Source organism: Pleurodeles waltl, chromosome 4_2, assembly GCF_031143425.1.
Source record: "Pleurodeles waltl isolate 20211129_DDA chromosome 4_2, aPleWal1.hap1.20221129, whole genome shotgun sequence".
Taxonomy (NCBI): Eukaryota; Metazoa; Chordata; class Amphibia; order Caudata; family Salamandridae; genus Pleurodeles; species Pleurodeles waltl.
This window is the reverse complement of record NC_090443.1, coordinates 386,541,648-386,566,923: the sequence shown is the minus strand read 5'-3', so window position 1 is coordinate 386,566,923 and position 25,276 is coordinate 386,541,648. Positions and strand designations below refer to the sequence as shown.

Below are 25,276 nucleotides of genomic sequence, written 5' to 3'. Positions count from 1 at the left end.
GTGCAGTGCGGCTTCGCAGTGATGCTGTTCTGCTCCAGAAATGGTGTGGAGCCAATGTAGGCAGCACTCCTGCACACTGACATCAGTTCTTTATTTCTTCACCACGCAACACTGATTCGGAGCTACTGCTCGTCTTCTAGGGACCATTTTATCTCATAGTCTCAAAACCAATGTGCAAGGGTAAATGTCACCTCCCAAGATGATAGGGTTTAAACCTTGTGGGGACTGTCACAAGCAAATGTCTGTGACAGATTCCCCTCATGTTTGCTTGTGGGACCTGGGGTCTACTCACAAACTAAGGCCTGCAGTGACTGTATCTTATTTTTGATCATAAAGAAGGACCCAGGGTTAATTGTTGTCATCCTTCAAATCCTCGGGTAAGTCAAAGGAAAAGCAAAAGAAATACAAGCAGGAATCGGCCCCTTACCCACCACTCTTGTACACCTGAGAAGGCTCAAGAGCGTTGTCATTCCTCTCAATCTCTCTCCTGAAGTTGGTTGACGTCTGAGCCATTCCTGCAACTTGTCCTGGCAAAACAGTTTCCAGAGCTTTGTGTGGCATGGAGGCGGATCCAAGAGTTCCACAAGGCCATGCTTCTGCTCTTGGATCTCTTCAGACTCCCTGGAGCACTTATGGGCCACACTGAGCAGTGAGGCCTTCCATCTGGGATACTGCCAGCGGGTTCTCTCTCTGGGCCAGTTGGACCCCGTGAGCCCTTCACTGGACCCCTACTGACCCCTTTGCTGAGTGTTTCGTGAAAAATTGCTTTTGCAGTGTATAGGGGCATAGAAATATATGTACAAGAGGTTTTGTCAACACATTGAGTTTTTTAATAGGCCTCGCCACAGAGTTTTGAATAGAATCTCCTGATTGGGCTGGTGGCTTAGTCCATAACAATCATAGTCCCAGCACGATGATGTGGTACATGGCAGATAAATAAGTTGTTGACGTTTCGACCTGGTTACAATTGGTATAATGCATCACCATCAAATTGGGTCTTCATCAGGACAACAAGTTGAAGTACCCTAGTCTAGGTAAAAAAAAATCTATCATTTGGTTCAACATTGTTTCCTGCAGTACCTGCTTATGTAAAATGTTTACTCCCTTCCATGGGCAGTTGTATAGATATGTCTCTCAGAACTGTCTTAAACAGAATCGCATCTTAAGGACTGACTAATCCTATCCGCATCAGGTATCATTCTTTTGCTTCATCAAAGGGGCCCATCATCGAGGGAATCTCTGACCACGTGCAGATTTCAAAGGAGACTGCAAAAGGCCTGCAGTGGTGATTGCTCGACCACAATTGGGTTAGTGGTAGACCTCTCTTCTTACCCTACTCAGAGCAGGCAGTTCTGACTGATGCATAGCTTCTGCGTTAGGGCGGCCACCTGGGAAAGGTAGAGATCAGAAACCTCTGGTCTCAGACAATGGCCCCGTTCCACTTCATCCATCTAGAGCTGAGAGCCACCTACTTGGCTTTGAAAGCTTTCCCGCCCTCCATCAAGGGAAGGCTGGTGCAGTTGCTCATAGACCACACTAGTCCCATGTGGTATTGCAGCAAACAGGGCTGGGTGGGGTTGTGGACCCTGTGCCAGGAGGCTCTGCTCCTCTGGAAATGGCTGGATCAAGGAGTCTTACTGGTGGTGAACAGGATCTTTGAACGCCAGGAAGGACAAACTCGGCCGTCGACGCCTAGCGGATCATGAGTGGCAGGTACACAGGAGATGGTGCAAGGTCTCTTCCATGCGTGGGGAGAGCCCTGGACTCAGTCTCTTTGCGACCTCAGAGAACATGGAATGTCACCTGTTCTGCATGTTGGAGTTTCCAAGGCATCTCTTTTTCTCTGAAACTCGGGACCCTTTCTGCCGATACCGCTCCTGCTGTGAGTTCTGAAGATCAGGAACAACCAGGCCCAGGTCATTCTAGAGACCCCAGACTGGGCACGGAGAGTATGGTATCCAGAGCTCCTGGTCATGAGCACTTGTCCTCCAATTAGGCTGCCTCTTTGGGAGGATCTGCTGTTGCAGCAATAGGGCAGGGTCTTGCACTGGGGCCTCCACAATCTCCATCTTAATGGCTTGGAAATTGAGCAGCGACATCTGAACACCTTTGACCTTCCTCAGGAGGTGGTTGTCGTGTGGCAGTCCGGCATCTCTCGACCCACAAAAATGTATTTGTCTGCTGTCAGGGCACATTTGTTGTCTGGTGCGGCACATGACAGCGCTCCTGTAGTCCAAGTTGTCTGATCTTTTGTTTTCCCCCTTGCCCAGCAAGGCTTTGCTCTGGCACAGTTTAATGGTACCTTTTGGCTCTTTTGGCTTTTTTACAGTTGTTGGACCAGACTTTTGTATTTAAATCACCCATTGTGATGCATTTTTTTTTTTAAAGGGACTTAAACGTTTGTTTCCCCCATCTCCCTTTGTTATGCTGCAGTGAGATCATAACCTGGTCATCACATATTTGATGTGTAATACCTTTGAATCTTTGTGCAGCTGTTCTTTGCAGGTTCTCACTGTCAATACAGTGTTCTTTGTTGCCCTAATATCAGCGTGGTGGATAAGTGAGATCCAAGCTCTTTGTGTCAAGCCACCGTATACTACCTTTTTTTTCTGACAAACTGGTTCTGCAAACTCAGGCCTTTCTTATTCCAGGTCTTGATGCTGTTCCACGTTGATCAAACCATCACCTTACTGGCATTCTGTGCTCTGTCTCGTCTCTCTAAGAAAGACTGGAGGCTCAGTCAACTAGACTCCAAAAGAACGCTGAGCTTTTACATCAGTCGTACCAGGGAACACTGAATAGACAATCAGCTCTCTGTGGGGTTCGCAGGAGCGAAGAAGGGAAAAGCCATGCAGGAAAGGACTGTCTCATTGGATCGTGCTCTGCATGAACATCTGCTACTCACTGACCAAGAAGCAACCTGAGAAGGGTTAAGGACTCATTCCACCAGAGCCAAGGCTGCTGCCAGTGCATTGGCCTGTGGAGTTCCTTGTCTTGGACATTTGCCAAGTCGCTATGTGGGCATCCCTTCTCATATTCAAGAAGCACTACTGTCTAAACAGATAGTTTCCCTGAGAGAGGGAGGAATTTTTATTTTGAGACAATTTACAAACCCACATCGAACGAGGTATTGCTTTGGTGCCTATTTAGAAGGCACGGAGAAGGGGAATCTGTCGTTAAAGTCTTTATCAGAAGAAGTTACTTGGCTTCAGTAACACTCTATTTGGTATTGACTCTAACAGCAGATCTCTTACTGACCCTTCGCTCATCCACCTTCTGTAAATTGGGCTGTGCCAGCTAAAATGTTACCAAATATAGAAATCTACAATGGCTGATGTCAATTTGCCCTTGTGGCTCTGCATCTGGGGGGAGCGTATACCCTCGAAAGCAACGGACGTTACCATGCAGCAGTGGCTCCTATATTGGCTCCACATGTTATTTCAGGAGCAGTACGGGGCCACGTGGTGTCACCTACCAGCATGCATAAAGTACTTTTCAAAAGTATCCGAATCAACTCTATCGCCTGGTAAAGTATTCAAAAGGTGAGGAATCCATAGTTAGATAGTGTGAGGAAATGTGATGCGTTATGTGGTGTGGTTATGCAACTTCACTGTGTAATAAATTACAAACCTCTTTAGGACCAGTCATGTTTCATTAGTCAAACCTTAGTTCAACCCTGGGTATTTGTGGCTCTGAGCAGTCAGTCTTACACAAAGAAACAAATGTAAAGCATTTAAACAGCACCAGACCAATTGGAGAAAAAAGAAACAAGACATTCATGAAATCAGACACCAATTTATAAAAATAGATTAGATTTTTATGAATTCTTAACACCAGAAGTGAAAAAGATCCACTGGAGGGTTCCAGAGATACAGCTTTTACAAGGTATAGTTAATCACAAATTTTCACCTAACCGCAAACATACATTGGCATATTAAACAGATTAGACACTTTGAAACCTTATCTAAGAAAACTTTAGCAAGTTAGTTTGCGGTTACTTAGAGTTACTTTGGATGACCTTCCCTGGCAGTGAGCCAGTCAAGGGGACCAGCAAGGTCCAAAGATACAATTATCTCAATGTGAAAAGCAGTCTCCAGACTAGTTCCAGTGTTGGTGGTCCCTTGCCATTGACTTCTATTGGAGTGGTCGTGATGCAAGAGATACAGGATACTGAAGATGCTGTGCAGTCGGCAGGGGTTTTCCTGGGGCTACTCCTCAGTCTTCAGGCTTTGTGAGATGATCTTGGCCTCGGGTCGACACCCTTTAATGTCCTCTCAAGATTGGGAGAAGGCAAGTCACCACTGGACTACCAGTTGCCCAGTATAACAGTTTCGGCATTTTTCTTCTTGCCTCCTGGGCAACATATATGCACTCCAACAGCTCTACTAGGTCCAACAGACTCCAGTGCAACTTGGAAGTGTTGGGTCCTGGTCCTTTAGATTGCACAAGAGTGAGTAGTGACAATCCGGAGACTTTGGCTACCAACTCTCCTGGCAGGCTACTTCAGCTTTTGTGGCTCTGTGCTGTGAACAGGAGGTCAGGCAACTGACCCTTGGAGTCTCTTGCTTCTGGCTGGGCTCAGGAGTCAATATCTCCATAAGCAGTATACAGCAGGCACCAACTTTTTCCTTTGTTTGCCCAAGTTGCAGCAGGGGCAGTCCAACTTGCGTGCAGCCTCTTTTTGCCAGGTTCTTGGTACAGCAGGGCAGTCTTTCTTCGGTCCTAGTCTCCAGTCCGATGAGATCTGAGTTCTGAGTACTTGGGGTGCCCTTTTGTATGCTCTTTAAATGCCCTCAGGGGAGGTTGAGATACCTAGACAATGGTCTAACAGACTTCCCTCCTCTTAACTACTACTTGTGGAGTGTGGAATCTATCTATCCCAGAATGCTCCATTCTGCCCACTTCCAACATGGCAGATCCCCTCTCTAGTCTTGCAGCGCTCTCTAGCACAACCCAGAAGTGTATCAGAGAGGCTAAACACACCTGAAAAAACAGTTTGCCAATGGTTGTTCCCCCTCTGTCCCAGGAACCAGCCTGTTTGCCTAAACAGAAGAACAGCCCCAGCAACAAGTTACATTAATTTTGACTTGGGCATCAAGTCGGGCTTAATGTAGTGAGTTGTGGAACAGCTGAGGGCTCAGCGTGTAACACACTACTTGCCAAAGGGACCACTAATACCTTTTACAGTAAAAACATCAATTTTGGGGCATTATTGCCAAAACATGTCAAACACATGTTCTGCATTTAAATATTATGCTCTTTGCCAGCCAGCAGTGAACACTGCTCTTCCAGGCTGCAGCGACAGACAAGGAGACACGTTTTTCCTTTGTCACACCCAGAGTGGCACACCTAGTGCTGCAGCACATGCAGTTTCTATTATTTTTGTGTGCCTCTTGTCTGGAATGGACCAAGAAACTCTTGTATGCCTTTGCGCAAAAACCTCACCTGCCTGTGATTCACGATCGAATAAGATCAAGAACAGCGATGCCCAAGTAATCCTAATGCTCTAGATCGGCACAGGATAGTATGGTTTCTGGAGCTCTTGAGCATGAGTATCTGTCCTTTGATCAGGCTACCACTCCGGGAGGACCTCCTATCCCAGCAGCAGGGCAGGGTTTTCCACTCATATCTGCGCAACCTACATGTAATGCATGAAGATTGAGTGACCACAATTAACTACTTTCAGTCTGCTGTTTGAGGTGGTAGTATCATCCTTGCTGCCTGTTGCCCTTCCACAAAATAAGTGTATGCTGTTCCCTGGGACAAGTTTATGAGCAAGTGTGATGGATGAGACACTTCCCCTTACAGACAAACTGCTGGACGTCCTTTTATTTTTAGGGTCGAGTCTGCCAGTGCATGACCTAGCACATGTGTCTTGCTTGCGAGACTCTGCTATGTATAGTAAAGGCTTGGAGCCCGCCTGTCACTTACCATTTGTTGGCTTGCGTGGCATTCTTCTTCACAGCCTTGTAATTCGTCACTGCAGGCCTGACATCATTTTCGTTCCTCTGTGTGGAGCAGGGACCAAGCGCTCATTGAGTCAAAATAATCAGTGCCCACTGCTCCTGACCTGATTGAAGTACTATTTTGTTCTTTCTAACTTCTAGTGCCCTGCAAACGAAATGCTTGTGACTGTCAAAAACATGTCCAGCAGGGCAAACAAAATTGCAAAGTTCTGTTTTTCATAGCTAACTTTCTTTTATTTTGCCAAGTCGTCATTTCCCAATTTGCACTCACGTTTTCTTTTGCTGTAGCTAGTGGGCGATGTTCTCAAAATGACTATTTTCTTGTTCTAATTATTGCAAAGCAACATTGTTTCTTTTTTATGTGTAATTTCAGAAATTATGCTTTAACACAGAATCGTGCAGTACACCCCAACCCAACTCCCACCCACGCCACTATAATCCTCCCAACTCATCCCAGTTTAATCTGCCTCACTCCAATCCAAACAATCTACACCACTCGTAAACAATAAGCTCCGCTCCAATCTAAAACAATCTGCCTCACTACAATCCAAAACAATATGCCGTCACCAATCCAAAGCAATATGCCCCACTCTAATCCAAAAAAATATGCCCCACTCCAGTCTTGCCCAATCCAAAATAATCTGTCCCACTCCAATTCAAAACAATCTGCCCCACTCCAATCCAAAATATATTGTCCTACTTCAATCCACCTCACTCCAATCCAAAACAATACTTCCCAATCTAATCCACTTTACCCCAATCCACTCCATTCCATCCCAGTTCACCCACTCACATCCAATCCACCCCACACCAACTGAATTCAATCTGCCGTACTCCAATCTTCCCCACTCCAGTCCAAAACAATCTGCCCCATTCTAGTCTGCCCGACTCCAATCCAAACAATGTGTTCCATTCCAAAGTACCTACTCCAATCTGCCCGACTCCAATACATTTCAATCTGCCCCACTTTGATCCAAAAGTATTCTGCCCCATTCCAATCCCACACAACCCACTCTAATCTAAAACAATCTGGCTCACTACAATCCAATCCACCTCACTCCATCCCAGGTTAACCCACTCCAGTCTACCACAATCCACCCCACTACAGTCCAGTCCACCCCACTCCAGTCTAACCCACTCCACGCCACCTCACCCAAATCCAATCAAACCCCACCCCACTTCAATCCAACCCAAACCACCCCACTTCAATACAATCCACTTTAATCCAGTCCACATTAATCCGCCCTAGTCTAGTCCAATCCACCCCACTCCAAACCACCTTAATCTACCCCAATGCAGCCCACTCCTCTCCAATTAATCCACCTACCTCAATCCACCTCATTTCATTCCAATCCACCACACTCAATCCAATCAACCCCTCTCGTAATCCAGTCCACTCCACTCATTCAAATCCACCTCACTCCAGTCCATGCACCCTACTCCAATCAAATGAATCCACTCCAGACCACTCTAATCCACCCCAATCCAATCCACCCACCCCAGCCCTATCACTCCAATCCAAACCCCCAGTCCAGTCTAATCCACCCCACTCAAATCCACCCCATTCTAATCCACCTCTCCCCATTTCAGTCCACCCCACTCCAATCCACCTAACTCCACTCAATCCACCCCATCCCCAGTCCAATCCACCCCACTCCAATCTACAACACTCTCTGCCATTGAACTCTGCTTAACTCTAACACTCTGCTCCCCCTACTCCACTCTGACACTCCAACAAATCCACTCTGACACTCTACTCCCCCACTCCTCTCCGATACTCCGCTAACTTTGAGCCGTGCTGGACAGCAGCCACACTGGTGTACAGCACGGCAAAACATATTACTAATGCCAATAGCTCTTATATAGGCAAGACCTGCTGGCTTTGCTCATCGTTTTGTCATTAGTTCTGCAGGGTCTCGCAATGTGTACTGTAAAAGGTGGATAGTTGGCCCTTTTGGCCTTTTGATGTTTGTCGACCAAACTTGTGTTTAAAACCGCTGTTGTGATGATATTTATTAAGTGTAACACATGCTCCCTCCCAAACCGTTTGCGATGCCACAGTAAGACCTTAATTTGGTGTTAACATTCCTCATGTGTATGCCTTTCAAGCTAGTGTATAGCTGTTCCTCACATCTCCTGACCTTAGAGTGTTTTCCTCATTGCAAGTATGTCAGCTCGTTAAGCAGTTGAACTTCAGGCACTGTCAGTGCAACAGCCCTATGGTGCGATTTTCAATACAAATTGGGGTTGAGAAAACGGGAGGCCTTCTTACCAAAATTTGTGTCTTACTTCCACGTTGGGCAATCAATCACGATACCAGAGTTGTTTGCTCCCCTTTACCTTTTGAAAGAGGAGGAGGAGGCTTCATTGGTTGGACCCCAAAAGGGTTTAAAGTTTTTTTTTTTTTGTTGCATTGATTGTACCAAGGGCCCTTAAGTGAATAATAATTTTTTTGTGGAGTTCTCTCGGGCAAAGAAAGGGAAGGCTTTGCAGAAGAATACCTTGTTGAGGTGGATAGTCCTCTGTAATATGATCTGCTATGCAGTGGCCAAGGACTATTCTCTGGAAAATCGTCCATTCCACCAGGGTGAAGACTGCTATTGCTCCTTTGGTGCAAGGGTTGCCTGTCCTTGACACCTGCCAGCCTACAACATGGGGACTGGGCATACGTTCACAAAGCACTCTGCCTTGACAGCCTGACACGGCCGTAAGGACACTATGCCTACTCAGTTCTGCAAGATGTTTTCGTCTGAGCTCCCTCCACAGACTCTCCACCTTAGGAAGATACTGCTGTGGTATTTATGCTATTGTGAGAAATCTGCAGTTACAAGTTTTCTACATTAGAACAACTTGCATTCATTTTGTATAGTTCTTTTTGATCGATACTATAACTTACAGCAGATTTCTCATTGACCTCGCCATTCATATCAACAGTCGCTCACTCTCTTTGACAGAGAGTATGAAAAGGAAAAAGACAAGACACTGGCGCAACGGAGGCCCTCTTATATGCCGCTCTGCTGCTTTACTTCTGTGGGTGGTATGGAATCAGCTCAGATCCACACAACACCACCTAGCCCCATGCTGAAGCACTTGTACAAAAACGTTTGTTTGAATTGTATATTCAGATCCACTGTGGCAACTAAGGGATATTCTAAGGTGAGAATTCTGTGGTAAGGTATAATATCCAGCAGGAAGTGTTATTGAAGGTTAGTAACTTGTTCTACTGGACCAGAAATCTTTAGACTCTGACAGTGAAGGCACAGCTCTGTCAAGAACTGGAAGCAGTGTTGGCCATTGGTGGTGGCAATTTATGTTTGCAAACCTCCAGTTTCTCCACTCACCACTCGTTCTGTAATGTCAAGTTCGACTTTTTCTTACATACACTCCTCAAGAAATCTCTTGTGTCCAGTTTTCCAAGTTTGCTGTTCTGTCAAGTTCTTTACTAGGGGTGGTGAGTACTCTTGGCATCAGATTATGAAAAGAATACCTTCAGACAGAAATCTAACATTTGTCTGTATAAAGCATGGCAATATGTCCTTTTGGTGTGGAGCTGGGATGGCTTGTGAATCTAGAACCACCTCACCAGAAGCATGGACCCTCCATCCCCAAGCCAATATAGATTATTGCTATTGATACATGTACTATAAGACGTTTTAGGCAAACATCAAAGGAGTTAGTTGGAGAGGACATTGTTTGTGCAGTGTACTCCTACATGCAGGAAGATAGCACTCAATATAAAATAGACAGCAAACAAGCTAGCCTTCCTGTTCAAAGGTGTAATATGAAATGGACCTGGCTGTCATTTAGCCTAATTAGTCCATTGAGTAACTCTCCTAGCATCTGCCATAACATCCTTTATATGGTTTGAAAGAGCAGCGTTTGTTGTGCTTCATTATGCATTTGTTGGCATGACCACACACTTTATTTGGCTTTGTTCTGCTTGGTGGATGGGGAGAATTCAGTTAGATGCAGAGATTGTTAAATATGAAGCTCAGAAACATTTGCTGCAGTTTGAAACTTTGGTTTTCCTCAACCAGGAATGTGTACAAGGATCTTCGTCAGATAGAGTTGGCATGTGACTCCCAAGAAGACGTGGACAGCTGGAAAGCCTCCTTCCTGCGAGCTGGCGTGTACCCAGAGAAAGATCAAGTATGCCGCAACTTTCATTGTCTTTTCAAAACGTCAGTGTGGTTTAGAGAGATTCTGGCAAGAACCTCTGGCAGCTGAGGTCTGGCAGCATCTCATTGTAGGGAAAGGTATCTACTGGTGATGAGTCTATGGTATGATATTCTATGGTGGACCCAGCAGTGGGAAAACTGGCACTTCTAGAGCAGCTGTCCAGCCCTTGCTTACACTACAGCCTGCAGCTCTTGGGGAGACCAGGTGCTGGAGGTACTATCCAGTGGATGCCAGTATTGCAACACCACAATGTAGGGTTGACAAATCTGCTGTTAGAGTGGTAGGACTTTGACTGTTCTGGGTGGGCATTGTTGGAAGGGCTTTTTTTACTGGTCTAGCGCTGCATGCTAGTTCGGGGAAAAGTGGTACAGGTGAAAATGTGTAGTAGGTGTACACTATCTCCTTGGTGACTTTATCCCATGTCTTTTAGTCCGAGCTCGTGCAGTCTCATAGGTAAGCATTGTATGAATCCTATATGATATTTTGTGCCCTCCCCCCTGTCACACTCACTCACACACACTAATATTCTTCATACAGTGTTGTTTAGCCACACATGGTATTATAGTTCCGCTGCAGCCTATTTCTCTTCATTTAGGTATTCTTTCCATGCTGTTTAGTAGGCTCACAGGCTTTTGAAGTTAGAGATGAGTGTGCAGTGATCCTGGTCATCCATAGTGCCTTACCCTGTTTTTCTGACTCTTTGACAGACGGAGAATGAAGATGAGGTGCCCGAGAATACATTTTCCATGGACCCCCAGCTTGAGCGGCAGGTGGAGACCATTCGAAATCTGGTCGACTCCTACGTGTCTATCATCAATAAGTCTATCCGCGACCTCATGCCAAAGACCATCATGCACCTCATGATCAACAATGTGAGTGGCGCTCTGAATAATTTAGCTGTGTCACTGTAACTCTAAAACAGCAGTAGGATTCCTTGCTTGTGTGTCTGCATCGACGACATGCAAATGTTCGTGTACCCTGTTTGTGTGATTATCCTAGACTAGGAGTAGTGCCACAGAGAAGCCTATCTAGTGCCTTAATGAACTTCCTGTGGCCTACTTGCTCAATGTTAAAGTGATTTTATGTCAGTTAGCCACACTGTTGTTCATCTCAGTACTGTGATTGATCTTGAGCCTGCAGCTTCCCAAGTGGGTACACAACGGTATGCAGTGTGACACTTTCACTGATCATTTAAAGATACATTATGGAAATCTAAGAAAATTATTATGAAAAAATGATTTTATTAACAGCAGTTAAACATTGATTGTAGCCAAGACAATGAGAATCCTCCTGGTCTTGGGGGCATGAAATAGAAAAGGGGAACAAAAATAGTTATAAACAGTTGGCTACAAAAGAGCTTCTAGCACAAACACATCCAAAGGTAAGTTGAAAAGTGACGATTGGTTAGTACTGCTTCACCTACAAAAGAAACTAGAAATTAGAAAATGAGGGATAGGTCTTATGGGTGTATTGCATTTCTTTCGAACAACCAGAGAGCCAAGGGATAGGTCATACCAGCTACGGGACACGTCTGGACTACTCTGTCTTTTAAGATATTGATCTCGAGAGTTAATGCTGCCCCATCAGGACAGTCAAGTCCCAGTGCTGGTCAGTATATTGACCTGAAAATTAAAAGCATTTTTTTTACAACGCATCTAAAAATTCACAAGTCTCGATTTTATCCAAGTGATTAGTTCAAAGCTCTGACAAAGGCTCCAAGTCAGAGAATGTGGGCTTTTTAAAAATATCAGCAGCAAAAATACTTTGCGTTAATGCATGGTTGGATGTCATGGAAAAGAGTAATACGGAAAAAGAGGTGTGGCTGTACTGTTCATCTTTTGGGGTTTGGAAAATGGAGCACTGATATGGTGGTAAAGATCTTTGAGCCAGTTAGGAGGTAGTTTTGATGACGTTGTTTCACCTTGTACTCTGACGACCCTCTGGCAGTTCCAGAGTTCTCAGATATCAGTAACTGATAGATGTGCTTCTAGATAGACAGCCACGTTTAGCGGTCAAGCTGTGCTAGAATGTTAAATCTGCTGGTGGCACTACAAGAAGTCCCAGCAGAACCACTCATTTACATTAGTGTCTACCTGAGGTAATCCTGCGGTGCAGGGATATGGGCAATGTGGGTAATGCAGTTTACCTACTCTTGCACTTGAAGTGTCTGCCCACAGTTACACCAATGTATTGCTTTAAAGTTACAATGCACCAAGACAGGTTGCCAGCCTTATACAGCATGCAAAGTATAACAAGTAGCACCTTATCTTTTGTGTAGGATTTCTCTGGGCATCCTATGTTAGCTGTGCTGTTAGGAGCTGGTTCGAATGGATTCTGATGGATACTTTGAACTGCAGATTCCTCACCTCTAAAATAACCCTGGCTGGATTCTGAGTGTTTCAACATCAGTGCTCCTGCGTACCGGCATTTGGTGTTGTGCAGCCCTGTTTGGACTGTGTACTACCCCAGAAGAGACAGTGTAGAGCTGCATACAAGTGCCACTCCCGCTGGCTGATGTTTGTTCTGTTCTTTCCATCCTAACGCAGATCCAGAGCTCCACTCTCAGCTCTTGCTTTTCTTACTACGACTTTCAAAACTATCGGATAGTGTGCTAGGCAACTATGTTCTCTCCGAAATCTACAAACCTAACTGTGCTGAGAGTGCAGGAAGATGATGTTGGTCACAGACCTGCACAAGGTGTGTCTGTGATGCCTGGGCTTCATTCACTATTCTAAATTGTGTGACGGGTGTGCCCTCATGCACCTGAGGGTGATCTGGGACCAGCAGGCAAAACTATATTGCCAGCACCAAGAGGTCACGTTTGAAGCACAGGTCTAGTTCTTGCTCCAGTGCGAGCACAGCCTCCTGAAGAATCCACTTTCTGCTCAGTCTTTGATAAAGTCGAAGTACATGCGTAAACATAAGAGATGAAGGAGATTCAACCCCATCCCTCTAGCTCGGAAGAGAAAGCATGAAGGTGTCGAGAAAAACACTGCACTCCTTCTACATTCCTGGTTTCAGTAGTAATTCCTCAGCTGATCCCAATGTCCCACGTGTTCCCCGGACAATTATCAACCTCACATGAGATGGTGACCTTCAAGGAGGCCATGCTACATATCCTTTGTGTGATTCAGACTCTCATTGATGCCCCTCTAGGCTCCATGAAGCCACAAGGGCCCACTGTCTGATTACCACCGGTGTGTACTCTGACGATTCAGTCTATCCCTTTGGGGCCTATTACTTAGGATTCAAGTACAAACTTCCACCTGGCCTTGACTGGTTCCACTTGCACCAAACCTCATCCCGCTAGCACCGATGGAAGACCCACTGCGGACACTTGTGTGGGATCCCAAACCAACATTTGCCCCAGCTCAACTCGTGTTGTGCTAAGACATCCCAAAAGCACATCTGGTTATAGAGCCTGACTCTAACCCAGTGCCTCTGCCACAACGCATCTACCAACAGAAGCTCAATTCTCTTCTATGGCTTGGACTCTGACCCTGTACATGACACACTTCGGGTTGCCCAGGACAGTGATGATGATGATGATGAGGAGAAGGCTGATGGTTTACTCTCCCAGATCTCCCTTCCCCATACTGATGATGCACTATACTTTTAATTTTGAAAATACCATTGGGCTAGACATTTCTCCTGAGAAGGAGCTCAACTTGCCATATGGGCCATCAACAGAAGCAAGTGCTTTGTTTGTGGCAGTGGTCTTGAGGCCAGCTGAGGTCCTGAGTCTGTGGCTGTGCTCCTTTAAGATGAAAACAAATATTCTAACAGACATTCTTAAACCAGGGCCAATGTTGCCTGTGTCCTTGCTGCTAAAATGATGCCCTTACTGATGCCTAGATCTTGCCTTGTTCTTGCTAACCTCTGTCAGTCAATAACGCAGCAACATACAGTGGTGCCCGTTAATCTGAACTTTCTAACTAAGCACGTACAGTTGAGTGCTTAATTATGCAGGTCTCGACTGGCAGTGTCAATCCTAATTCATTTCAGAAAACTACTCCAGACAGGGAATCCAAAAGGATTGACGCTTTGATAAAATGTTTTTTTTTTTTTGCGAGGCTGGCCTTCAAGTCCATAAATGTAACTTGTTTACTGTATATGTACACATCCATGCCCTGTGGTACATGGCCAGCAAGATCTTGACGACTCTCCCAAAGGACCTCAGAGCTTCTCTGGCTCAGACTCACATGGTGCAGCTAAGTACATAATATGGGGTTGCCTGAATACTTCTGATTGCCTTGGCAGGGCTGTTGGCACAGTGTCATTCTCTGGTGGCAAGCGTAGATGAGGTTGGTCGAATTACAAGGCAGTGCGCAAATGCCCTAATGGGTATGCCATTCAATAGGTCCACATTCGATGGAAAAAAAGGCAGGCACTGGGCTGAAGAGGTTCAAAGATAGCCAATCCACTGCTCACTCTTTGGGGTTACTGACACCATTGAAACAATTTCCTCATCAGTTGAGGAAATTCAGAGGCTATTCCTGGCGCTAGCCTGCAGGTAACGTCTGCTTTTAAATCCAGTGGTACAGCAGGCAGTCAGTTCCTTTTGGGGCACTAGTATACATTGTAGTGCATCAGTGTCAACAGCCCTCCAGTTCTTCTTCTGGTGCTGCTGCAGCTCCCAAGCCATTTTAGTTTGTCATCAGCGGCTCATATAAGGCCAGTGGGAGGCAGGATACAACATTGATGTCACAGCTGGCAACGCAGTATGACAGACAAATGGGTTTTGCAAATCATTCATAGGGGCTACATTCTACTGTTCAATTACTTTTTGTCCTATTTTTCTACTACCCTAGAATTAATTTCGAAGGAATACTTGATCATCCTATGAAAGAGGGAAATCTTTATTGTCCAAGTGTGCCATTGAATACGTTCCTCACTCTGAGAAAGATGAGGGATACCATTCACAATACCTTTTCGTCCGAAAAAGGACGAGGGCCTCATGGCCTTTGCTGGTTTAATTTCCTTTTGCAAAATGACAAATTCTAAATGCTTACACTGGCTCAGATCCTATCTCTTCTGGAGTTAGGAGACTCGGTGGGATCTGTGGACGGTGCAGAATGCTCAAATACCCTTCCAGCAGTCACAGAGAGGTATCCTGTGATTCAGAGTGGGCCAGGGACATTTTCAGTTTGCCATGCTCCCCTTTGGCATTACTTTGGGTGCTTGGCTTTTCATGAAAGTGATGGTGGTGTCCGCTGCTCATCTTTAGTCAGCCATGAACAACCTCTGGATTACGGCCATCATCTTGGCATTGTTGTGCTTCACCAGAAAACGATTGGAAGTCCCACCTGAGATCCACGCAGGGTCTTTGTACATTGGCAATCAAGGCCTCTCCTCCACCTCAGCAAGTTCGGGACATTTAGGTTATGACCTCTGTTTTGGATAAGCCATGGAACTTAGTGAGGATGGCTCTGAGACTTCTTAGAATCCTGCGTCCTCCTCAGACACACCATTGTAGGGAAATGCCTCCCCTGGCATGGTTACCCCCCTAACATTTTGCCTTTTGTTGATGCCAGTTATGATTGAAAGTGTGCTGGGACCCTGCTAACCAGGCCCCATCACCAGTGTTCTTTCCCTAAACTGTACCTTTGTTCCCACAATTGGCACAGCCCTGGCACACAGATAAGTCCCTTGTAACTGGTACCCCTGATACCATGGGCCCTGTGGCCAGGGAAGGTCTCTAAGGGCTGCAGCATGTATTATGGCACCCTGGAGACCCCTCACTCAGCACATGCACACTGCCTCACAGCTTGTGTATTCTGATGGGGAGAAAATGACTAAGTCGACATAGCAGTCCCCTCAGAGTGCCATGCCCTCAACCCACTGCCTGTGGCATAGGTAAGTTACCCCTCTAGCAGGCCTTACAGCCCTAAGGCAGGGTGCACTATACCACCTGTGAGGGCATAGTTGCATGAGCACTATGCCCCAACAGTGTCTAAGCCAAACCTTAAACATTGTAAGTGCAGGATAGCCATAAAGAGTATATGGTCTGGGAGTCTGTCAAATATAAACTCCACAGTTCCATAATGGCTACACTGAAATCTGGGAAGTTTGGTATTAAACTTCTCAGCACAATAAATTCACACTGATGCCAGTGTGGGATTTATTGCAAAATGCACACAAAGGGCATCTTAGCGATGCCTCCTGCATGTCAGTCTGACTCCTAGTGATAGGCTGACCAGTTCCTGCTAGGCTGCCACAACCAGACGAGTTTCTGGCCACATGGGGTTGAGTGCCTTTGTCACTCTGTGGCCAGGAACAAAGCCTGCACTGGGTGGAGGTGCCTCTCACCTCCCCCTGCAGGAACTGTTACACCTGGCAGTGAGCCTCAAAGGCTCCTGCCTGTTGTTACGTCGGCCCAGGGCATCCCAGCTAGTGGAGATGCCTGCCCCTCCGGACACAGCCCCCACTTTTGGCGGCAAGTCTGGAGGAGATAATGAGGAAAACAAGGAGTCACCACCTACCAGTCCGGAAAGCCCTTAAGGTGCCCTGAGCTGAGGTGACCCCTGCCTTTAGAAATCCTCTATCTTGATTTGGGGGATTCCCCCAATAGGAATAGGGATATGTCCCCCTCCCTTCAGGGAGGAGGCACAAAGATAGTGTAGCCACCCTCCAGGGCAGTAGCCATTGGCTCCTAACCGCAGGCCTAAACACACCACTAAATTCAGTATTTAGGGGTGACACTGAACCCAGGAAATCAGATTCCTGCAATCTACAAGGACTGCTGACCTGAAAGCCTGCAGAGACAACGGAGACGACAACTGACTTGGGCCCCAGCCCTACTGGCATGTCTCCAGACTCAAAGAACCTGCACAGCGACGCATCCAGCGGGACCAGCGACCTCTGAGGACTCAGAGGACTGACCTGCACCTAAAGGACCAAGATCCTCCCGAGGACAGAGGCTCTGTCCAGAAACAGCAACAAAATTGCAACAAAGAAGCAACTTTAAAGAGACTCTCACTTCCCGCCAGAAGCGTGAGTCTTCACACTCTGTTTTCCTGAACTCGAGCCAGGGGCGTCTGGTGCAAACAGTGCAGAGAGGACTCCCAGGCGACTCCATCAACGGGGACACCCTGAGTCGACCCCCCCTGCACCCCTTCAGCGACGCCTGCAGAGAGGATCCAGAGGCTCCCCTCAACCACGACTGCCCGGTAACAAAGGAACCCGATGCCTGGACCAAGCACTGCACCAGCAGCCCTCAGGACTGAGAGGAACCAATTACCAGTGCAGGAGTGACCAGCAGGCGGCCCTCATCCTAGCCCAGTCGGTGGCTGGCCTGAGAAGCCCCTCCGTGCCCTGCCTGCATTGGCAGAGTGACCCCTGGAGGGTCCCTCCATTGCTTTCAATAGCAAACCCGACGCCTACTTTGCACCCTGCCGCCCCTGTGCCGCTGAGGGTGTATTTTGTGTGTTTGTGTGTGTCGTTCCCCGCCCCCCTAGTGCTTTACAGAACCCCCCCAAGCTCCCTCCACCCCCACCCCCTGGTCTGCTCCCCGAGGACTCAGGTACTTACCTGCTAGCAGACTGGAACCGAAGCACTCCTGTTCTCCATAGGTGCCTCTGTGTTTTGGGCCCTCCTTTGATCTCTGCACCTGACCAGCCCTGTGTGCTGTGGCTTTGGGGTTGCCTTGAACCCCCAACAGTGGGCTGCCCTTGCCCAGGAGACTGACTGTGTAAGTGCTTTACTTACCTGAGAAACCTAACCAAACTTACCTCCCCAGGAACTGTTGATTTTTGCATTGTGTCCACTTTTAAAATAGCTTATAGCCATTTTAACCAAAACTGAGTGTACTACTGGTTTAAAACAAAGTTCTATGCTTACCTGTATGAAGTACCTTGCATTTTATGTATATACCTCAACTTTGAATCTTGTGGTTCTAAAAATAAATTGGGAAAATATATTTTTCTATATAAAACCTATTGGCCTGGTGTTAAGTCTTAGTGTGTCTTCCCCATTTATTGCTTGTGGGTGTAAAACAAATGCTTAACACTACCCTCTGATAAGCCTACTGCTTGACCACACTACCACAAAATAGAGCATTAGTATTATCTAATTTTGTCACTATCAACCTCTAAGGGGAACCCTTAGAGTCTGTGCACACTATCTCTCACTTTGAAATAGTATACACAGAGCCAACTTCCTACAACCATATGCCCTGCAATGGAACCTCAAATCCCAGTAGGCTCCGCACCAGAGATGCCTTTCTGACTCCATTCGTGTCTCAAGGGATACAACTTAGGATCTGCAGAGCTGGCTGTATGATGCTGATCTGAGCCTCAGCAGGCTGCTCTCCTCCTTTACCACCTAGAGCTCACATTTGTACTGGATGTCGTTGCTGGGTTCGGGAAGGAGGGTCATCTAGGGGAGGTGGAGTTCAGACTCCTCTAGTGTCCATTGGAGAGCTGACTACCAGATTAACCCTGCTAGAGCTTTAGGCAATCTGCTTGGCTCTCATATTGGCTGGTGCAGGTTCGCATTATTGCCCTGTGGTACTCCAATTAGGAGACCATAGTTGGGTCTGGGCCCTATGACAGGAGGCTCTATGCCTCTGGAGGTGGGTGGAACATAGATTTTTCCCTAGTCACCAACCACTTGGCAGGGTTTGTGAATACCAGAGCCAGAAAGCTAAGCAGTCATCTGGTAGATCGTGAACAGTGTTGTAGTGCAGAAGTGGTGCAGAACATCTTCAATCAGTAGGGGAAGCCCTGGCGAGACGTAATCGCCACCATTGGAAACATGACATTTTCTGTGCTGGAATTTCCTCCAAGACATACTTTTGGAGATGCGTGTTGGCTGTAATGGAACTAGGGGCTCCTGAATGCCTTCTCGCTGATAACTCTTCTGCCTTGGGTTCTGAAGAAGATAAGGAAACACTGGGCCCAAGTCACCTTAATTATCCCTGATTGGGCCAGAGGAGTGCGGTACCCTGAGCTTCTGAGCTGAGTATTTGCCCTTCAATCATGCCTCTGCTTCAGGAGAACCTCCTCTCAGTATCAGGGCAGAGTCCTGCAACAAGATCTATACTTTACACCTGCATGCATAGAGACTGAGGTGCTATCCTTGCTGCCAAACGTTCTTCAACAAAGCCCATGTACAATGGTACAGATTTATAGCCTGGTGCCAAAGATCCTGATCCATAAAAGCAATAAAACATAAAAGCTATAAAATGAATATGTTCATAAAATTTCCTACATTTTAAAATACATCAATAAACTTCACAGTTTAAAAGCAGTGATCTAGATAACTCATAATACCTTCTAGTTCTAGAGCCCTCTATACATTGCAAAGGTAGGAATTCTCTCCCTACTATACTGTTAAGCTAATGAAAATGATTGATTATAAAATACTATGAAGTGAAAATATTCATACAGTTGCATGCATTATAAATGCATCAGTAAATTTCACAATTTAAAGAATGACCTAGATGACTGTACTCTTAAGCCCTTCAAGGTTCACATGTGTGGGGAGCCGTTGAAGTAGTAAGTTTCCATACCCACTGTAAAAACCTAGAGACCGCACATGTAATAATTTCTCGTGTTTTAGTTTTCATAACCCTCATAATCTCCCAATGTCTCGCACCCATTGCTCTACATAGAGGTAATATCCATTTTTTGCTCGATTGCTCATATAATGAACAAAAGAAGTGTACTTCAGTCTCACTTTTGTAAGATCAATAGGAACATTGGGCAGACAGTTATGGCCTTGTGCCATATGAACATATAAGATCTCAGTGGCAACACCCCACTTGTGAACAAGACGTAAAGCCACTTCGCCTGGGGAGGCAGTATTCTTTTAAGGTAGGGTTCAAAGTGTGGTGTACATTTGTGCGATAGAAACTAAGCAGATGTACTCCCTTCCTTCTGATGACTCCAAGACCTTAAGCTTACATGCTATTCGTTTTTTAGTTTCTGGCTGTTGCCTCTTCTAATTGAGCCAGTGTCGTCCCACAGTTTGCCCATATTGACTAGTTCGCTTAGATTTTTGTTATTTTTATTTTTATTTTTTACATATTTTAGCCAGGGCATTCATGTTTGGGGATCTAAAGCTACTAGTTCTGCAAGAGAATCCCTATATGGGGAAAGTTCCCCTAACAACCATACCGTGATCCAACACATAAAAGGTTTCAAAGAAATTATCTGTTGGATACTATTGAGGCGTAATTCATACCTCAAAGGAAGAAGGGGTGCACTTTGGAGAAGGTTGAAAAGGGCCCTAATAAACTTGTTCTCCATTTGCTGTAATACATTTCTGTTCGAGTATCCCCAAATTTCCACCCCATAAATGGAAGTGGTCGTAGCTGCGGCTTCTAGTGCCTTATATCTTCTGGCTATAACCATTGATCTGCAGTAGAGTATGGTCTGTCTCCTCTCCAAATGGGGCCCCCATTTCATTGTTTTAGAGAGCCTTACCCCTAAATAATCGGAGTTTTTTACTTGTTCCAATCTAACCCCACCTATTTTTATATCACCTCTAAAGAATCGATATGGGTTTATAACCATCAACTTTGATTTTGTAGGATTGAGCTCTAGGCATCTTTCTATACAAAAGTCAGGGAAGGAGTCCATCTCTCGCTGAAGGCCCATTGGAGTTCTTGAAATGAGGAGGGTGTCATCTGCAAACATAAGTAATAGGACAGGTGATCCCGCTGGTTAAGGTGCATCATGCCCACATTTTAATAACCACTTCACTGCTCCATTTATATAGAGACTGAACAATGTGGGCGCAAGGACATATCCGTGTCTAACTCCTCCATTAATGGGGATCTTAGCTGTAAGGTCCCCTCCCCAGGTCCATCTGACCCTGCCATACGTATCTTTGTGTAATGTTCTCAAGAGCCACACAAGGTCCTTGGGTGTCCCGTATGATTCTAAAACCTCCCAAATTTTGTCCCTCGGGGCCAAATCAAAAGCCGGTCGGAGATCTAAAAAAAGCTATGTGAAGATGATCCTGCTTCAAAGTAATATATTTCCAGCATAATATCATGAAGCGAAAGACCTGGTCTGATGTGGTAACACTTGCCCTGAAGCCCACCTGGACATCTTCAAGGATTGAGCTATCGTTAAGCCAGGACTGGAGCCTCATCAGCACCTGCCTACAGAATATTTTCTGGCTTGTCTCTATGAGGCTTATGGACCTTTGTTGAGATTGTTCATCTATGCCCCTTTTTATATTTGGGGATTAAAACCGCTTCTTGCCAAGATGGTGGGATACCCTTTCCCTTCACTATGGCATTGCTCAAGGTGTCAATATACGGAGCCCAGACTTCAGGCTGGGAAATATAAAGATCACCAGGGATACCATTTAGCCCAGGTGCCTTTGCTCTTTTGACCTACTTCATAGCAGCTAAAGTAAAGCACGCTAACCCTTTTTCTATACCCTCCACATAGAGCTATGTCATCATTACTTCCGTTCTAGTCTTTTTCGTGGATCACAGTGGTTTCCCTTATTCCCTTCTCCTTCACTGCATATAGACTCTCAAAATGGGCTACCCATTTCTCAGGCGGGGCAGTTAATTCCATGTGGGTATCATCGGTATTGAGGGTCTGCTAATTCCCCCCACTTATCCATTGCCCAGCCTTTCTTTGCCTTTAGCAAGACAGCTTCATAGTTCTTCCTGGTATTTCTTATTTGCACCTCACCTCCCTCCTTGAGAGCATTCAGTAAACTGCCTTTGGCAAATCTGCATTCTCTGGTGTACCAGGCAGACAGATGTTTTCCCTTGCTATCTTCTCTTTTTACTTCTTTCAGAAAAACCTGCTTATCTGTTCCATCAAGTGGGTATGGAGATTGGAGAAATACCTTCTTGTCGCTCCTTCACTAATTGCCTTGGTTAATATTTCCTCAAAGAGGTTATAAGTGTGTGTTAAGGCCATGCTATCGTTAATTATCGCTGGCCACTTTGTTCCTCAAATTATTTGAGGTCTGGAGCATGTCATCCTTAATTACTGGATTCAGATTTTGGTTCTCAAAGGGGGTTGATTCCATGACGGTCACTATCCTTTTTTAACACAATTTCCATGTCTATTAAAGAAAGCCATAAGAGCTGGTCTTTACATTTATCATATATATATTACTTGTTATTGAACCCCTTTAGAAGGTTGGGCATTGGGAGATGTCAGATTTCGTGTTGCCATTTACAACTCTCAGGCTGTGAACAGAAATCAGGTGGGCCATTTGTAGGGCTACGTATGTTGTCTTTTTCTCTTTATCCTTCAGGTAATTAGACCTTACCGCTATGGCAGTTGAGTGAATCTCCGTTCTTTCCCTTTCCATCTCCATTGTTATTGTGGCGTTACAATCCCCTGCTATTATTTTTAGTGAGTTCCCATGGAGCAGATTTAATAGCTGATCCACCAGGGGGTCAAAGCTAGTAGGCGATATAGATCTTGGATATGTATTCTTAATGGCTATAATTTTTGTTACACAGTGGGTGGAACTTCTGATCTCAAGGCCTAGTAGATCTCTGCTCTCATAGGGAATACGTCCAACTGAAGCCATACCAGTAAACCACCAGAAGCCCTCACCAAGGATGAGGGGGTGGCTTCTACACTATGTTATAAACCCAGATCTGTGCACTACTTCAGTTGCCCACGTCTCCTGCAAGAGTACTATGTGTGATGCTACTCTATGAAGCATCCCACTCTGGGTTTGAGAGCTTAGCTTTTAATTTGGCTATGTTCCAAGACAATAGTCTGATATGGTCCCCAGGTAGCGTCACCCTCTCTTGTCTTTACACTAAATCATTTATAGCCGGCACTTCCATAGTTGATGCCCGCACCCTCTCATCTCACCCACCCCATTGAGACTTCCAGATGTTGCTCTCAGCAGTATCGGCTAGCCCTATCAAAGGTATCCCTTTTGTGTGTAATCCCAATGCTTGTCTATACTCATCTTGTGGGGCAGTATTTCCCTCCCATTTCCACTTAGTCAATCTATCTCATTCAGGTCAGCTTCCTCGCTCATTTGGGGGAAATTTGTCCCATGGGAAGGTGGGAGCTCACAATTTATAACATTAGTTTGTGGTTCACTCTCATTTGGGTCGTGTAATTTGAGGCTTATTTGGGAAGGTATAACCGGTCGGGGTCTTTGGTCAAGGGATATTATGCCTTCCACTAGATGTTTTGACCTTAACCTCAATCTTACTGTGTCACAATCGTTGTTACTACTGAGGCGATAAGAAACAATGTCTTCTCTAACAACCAACCTACAGCCTTTCATGTGCCTTATCCAGTGTATTGATTTATGAATAACCATATCTTGCGTTTCCCTTCTGCCCCTTGTTCATTTAGGTGCATTAACCATAAAGATATCCTATAACTTCCCAGGCATAACATTTGGGCATTTTCCTCTATTTTTAGTGACCACGCTAATTACAAGTTCTGCTCTCTGTGTCTTCAAGGTATTTAAATGCGACTCAGGCTCTGGTGTTATACACTGGTCTTGATGCAGTCTATCCTTACGGTACGTAGAGCGAAGGGAGGGCATTTCTACTGTGGCCTGACTAGCTTTGTTAGTACGATTGGTGAAAATCACATTCGGGGCTGTCTTGGGGCGGCAGGCTACTGTACACCTCCTAGGCCTGATCTTTTTTTTAAAGTTCTTCTAAGGTATTGTTAATTGTCCCTACCAATACATTTAGCTTTTCCGATTTGATGTGTAGATATTTACCCAATTGCCCCATGCACTCTTGGAGGTTTGCTACTTCACCCTTAAGGGAATGCAGTTGTTCACTTAAGATATTGCTGCCTTCATTAGATGGATCATTGGATAAGTCTGAAATACCTGGGCCAGTGGCTTCAATCACCGGGGTACCCAATAACGCATATCTATTTGAACAGTGTATGTTGGATATAGATGAAATTGTAGTTGATTCTTGATCCTCAGTGGGCTTATTTTGAAGTAATTCTGATTCTTCAATAGGTATCGTCTTTGGTATAGAGGAAGGCTGAGCGCTAATTGCACCACATTTATTGGTAGGGCATAGAAATCTTTCCCTGTTAAATTGTTTAAGGAACGGTCTAATACCCTTATGAACGTGTTTGTTTGCCTTCCTGGTCAGTACCAGTCCTTTGGATGTCTCATCTGATTGTTTCTTTGTTTGGACAAGCAACCTTTGGACTTCTTCAATTAACCCATCAATTTCAGCTAGTGTGCAGTTCTCTGCCGAATGTCTCAGGATCTTCTTCTTGGTGCCCCCTGTTCCTAGATGGCTGTCTATCGCCTTCAGTTTCACCATAGTGCCAACCCTCAGTCACACAACTTAGCTGGTTGCTCCAAAACTACATCCACATGAGGAGTGTTTTATAGTTCCGGTGCTCCTGGTGATTTACAAAGGGCAAGGATGTAAGACTCATAAGTTATTAGGTAGCTTACATGGTATTACCCTTTCAGGAGTCAATGATCAATTACTTGTAAGCCAAAAGTAACCGCTATGCCTGTCACTTAAGGGTGACTAATCCAGAGTCAATGATGGTAGTAGAAGGAGCCAAAGGGGGTGGGCCTGCCCTTAGCCCTGGCACGACCCTGACGCGTCCCGCGCAATGGAAGTATGAGATCAGAGCGTCCAGTGGTGTGGAGAAAATGGCGGCAGCCCTTTTGCTCTTTCTGTGTGTACCTGGCTGACCATTCTTGTTTTAGTCACCCGTTGTTTGCATGTTTCTTTAAATGTTTAGTAGGTTTGTTTACTCCAGAACTATTTGTAATGCGCCAGGGGTAACTTAATCTGGTCTTGACTTGGCTTATGTACATTCCTTGAGCCTATGTACAGCTGCTGCTTAAGGCTCTTTGCACTGAAAACAGTCTTCCTTTTTGCCACCAGGCCAGCATACCAAGTGGTTGAACTGTAAGTTCAACAACCCTACACTGCCTTCTTCTCGGACAAGTTGGTGTTGGGGACCTGGGTGGCTTTCCTTCCTAAGGCTGTGAAGCCAGTCACAGTAAATCTATCACCTTACCTGCATTCATTGCTACACCTCATCCTTCGAAAGAGAAAGAGAGGCTCCATCATCTTAATTCAAATTGGGCATTGAGTTTCTACATCAATTGGACGAAAGATCGGGTAGACTATCAACTCTTCATCTGCTTCTTGGGTGCAAAGAAGAGCAGGTTATTGC

General features: G+C 45.6%; 1 protein-coding gene across 4 annotated transcripts in view; it reads left to right on the top strand.

Annotated features, from left to right (window-relative positions):
* DNM2 (dynamin 2) overlaps positions 1 to 25,276 on the top strand; it is a 658,491-nt gene that overhangs the window by 460,239 nt on the left and 172,976 nt on the right. For all 4 annotated transcript variants that reach the window (XM_069231533.1, XM_069231530.1, XM_069231531.1 and 1 more), the window contains exons 16-17: positions 10,004 to 10,115; positions 10,853 to 11,017. In XM_069231533.1, the coding sequence (XP_069087634.1) occupies positions 10,004 to 10,115; positions 10,853 to 11,017 (277 nt within the window). The remainder of the gene's footprint in view (positions 1 to 10,003; positions 10,116 to 10,852; positions 11,018 to 25,276) is intronic.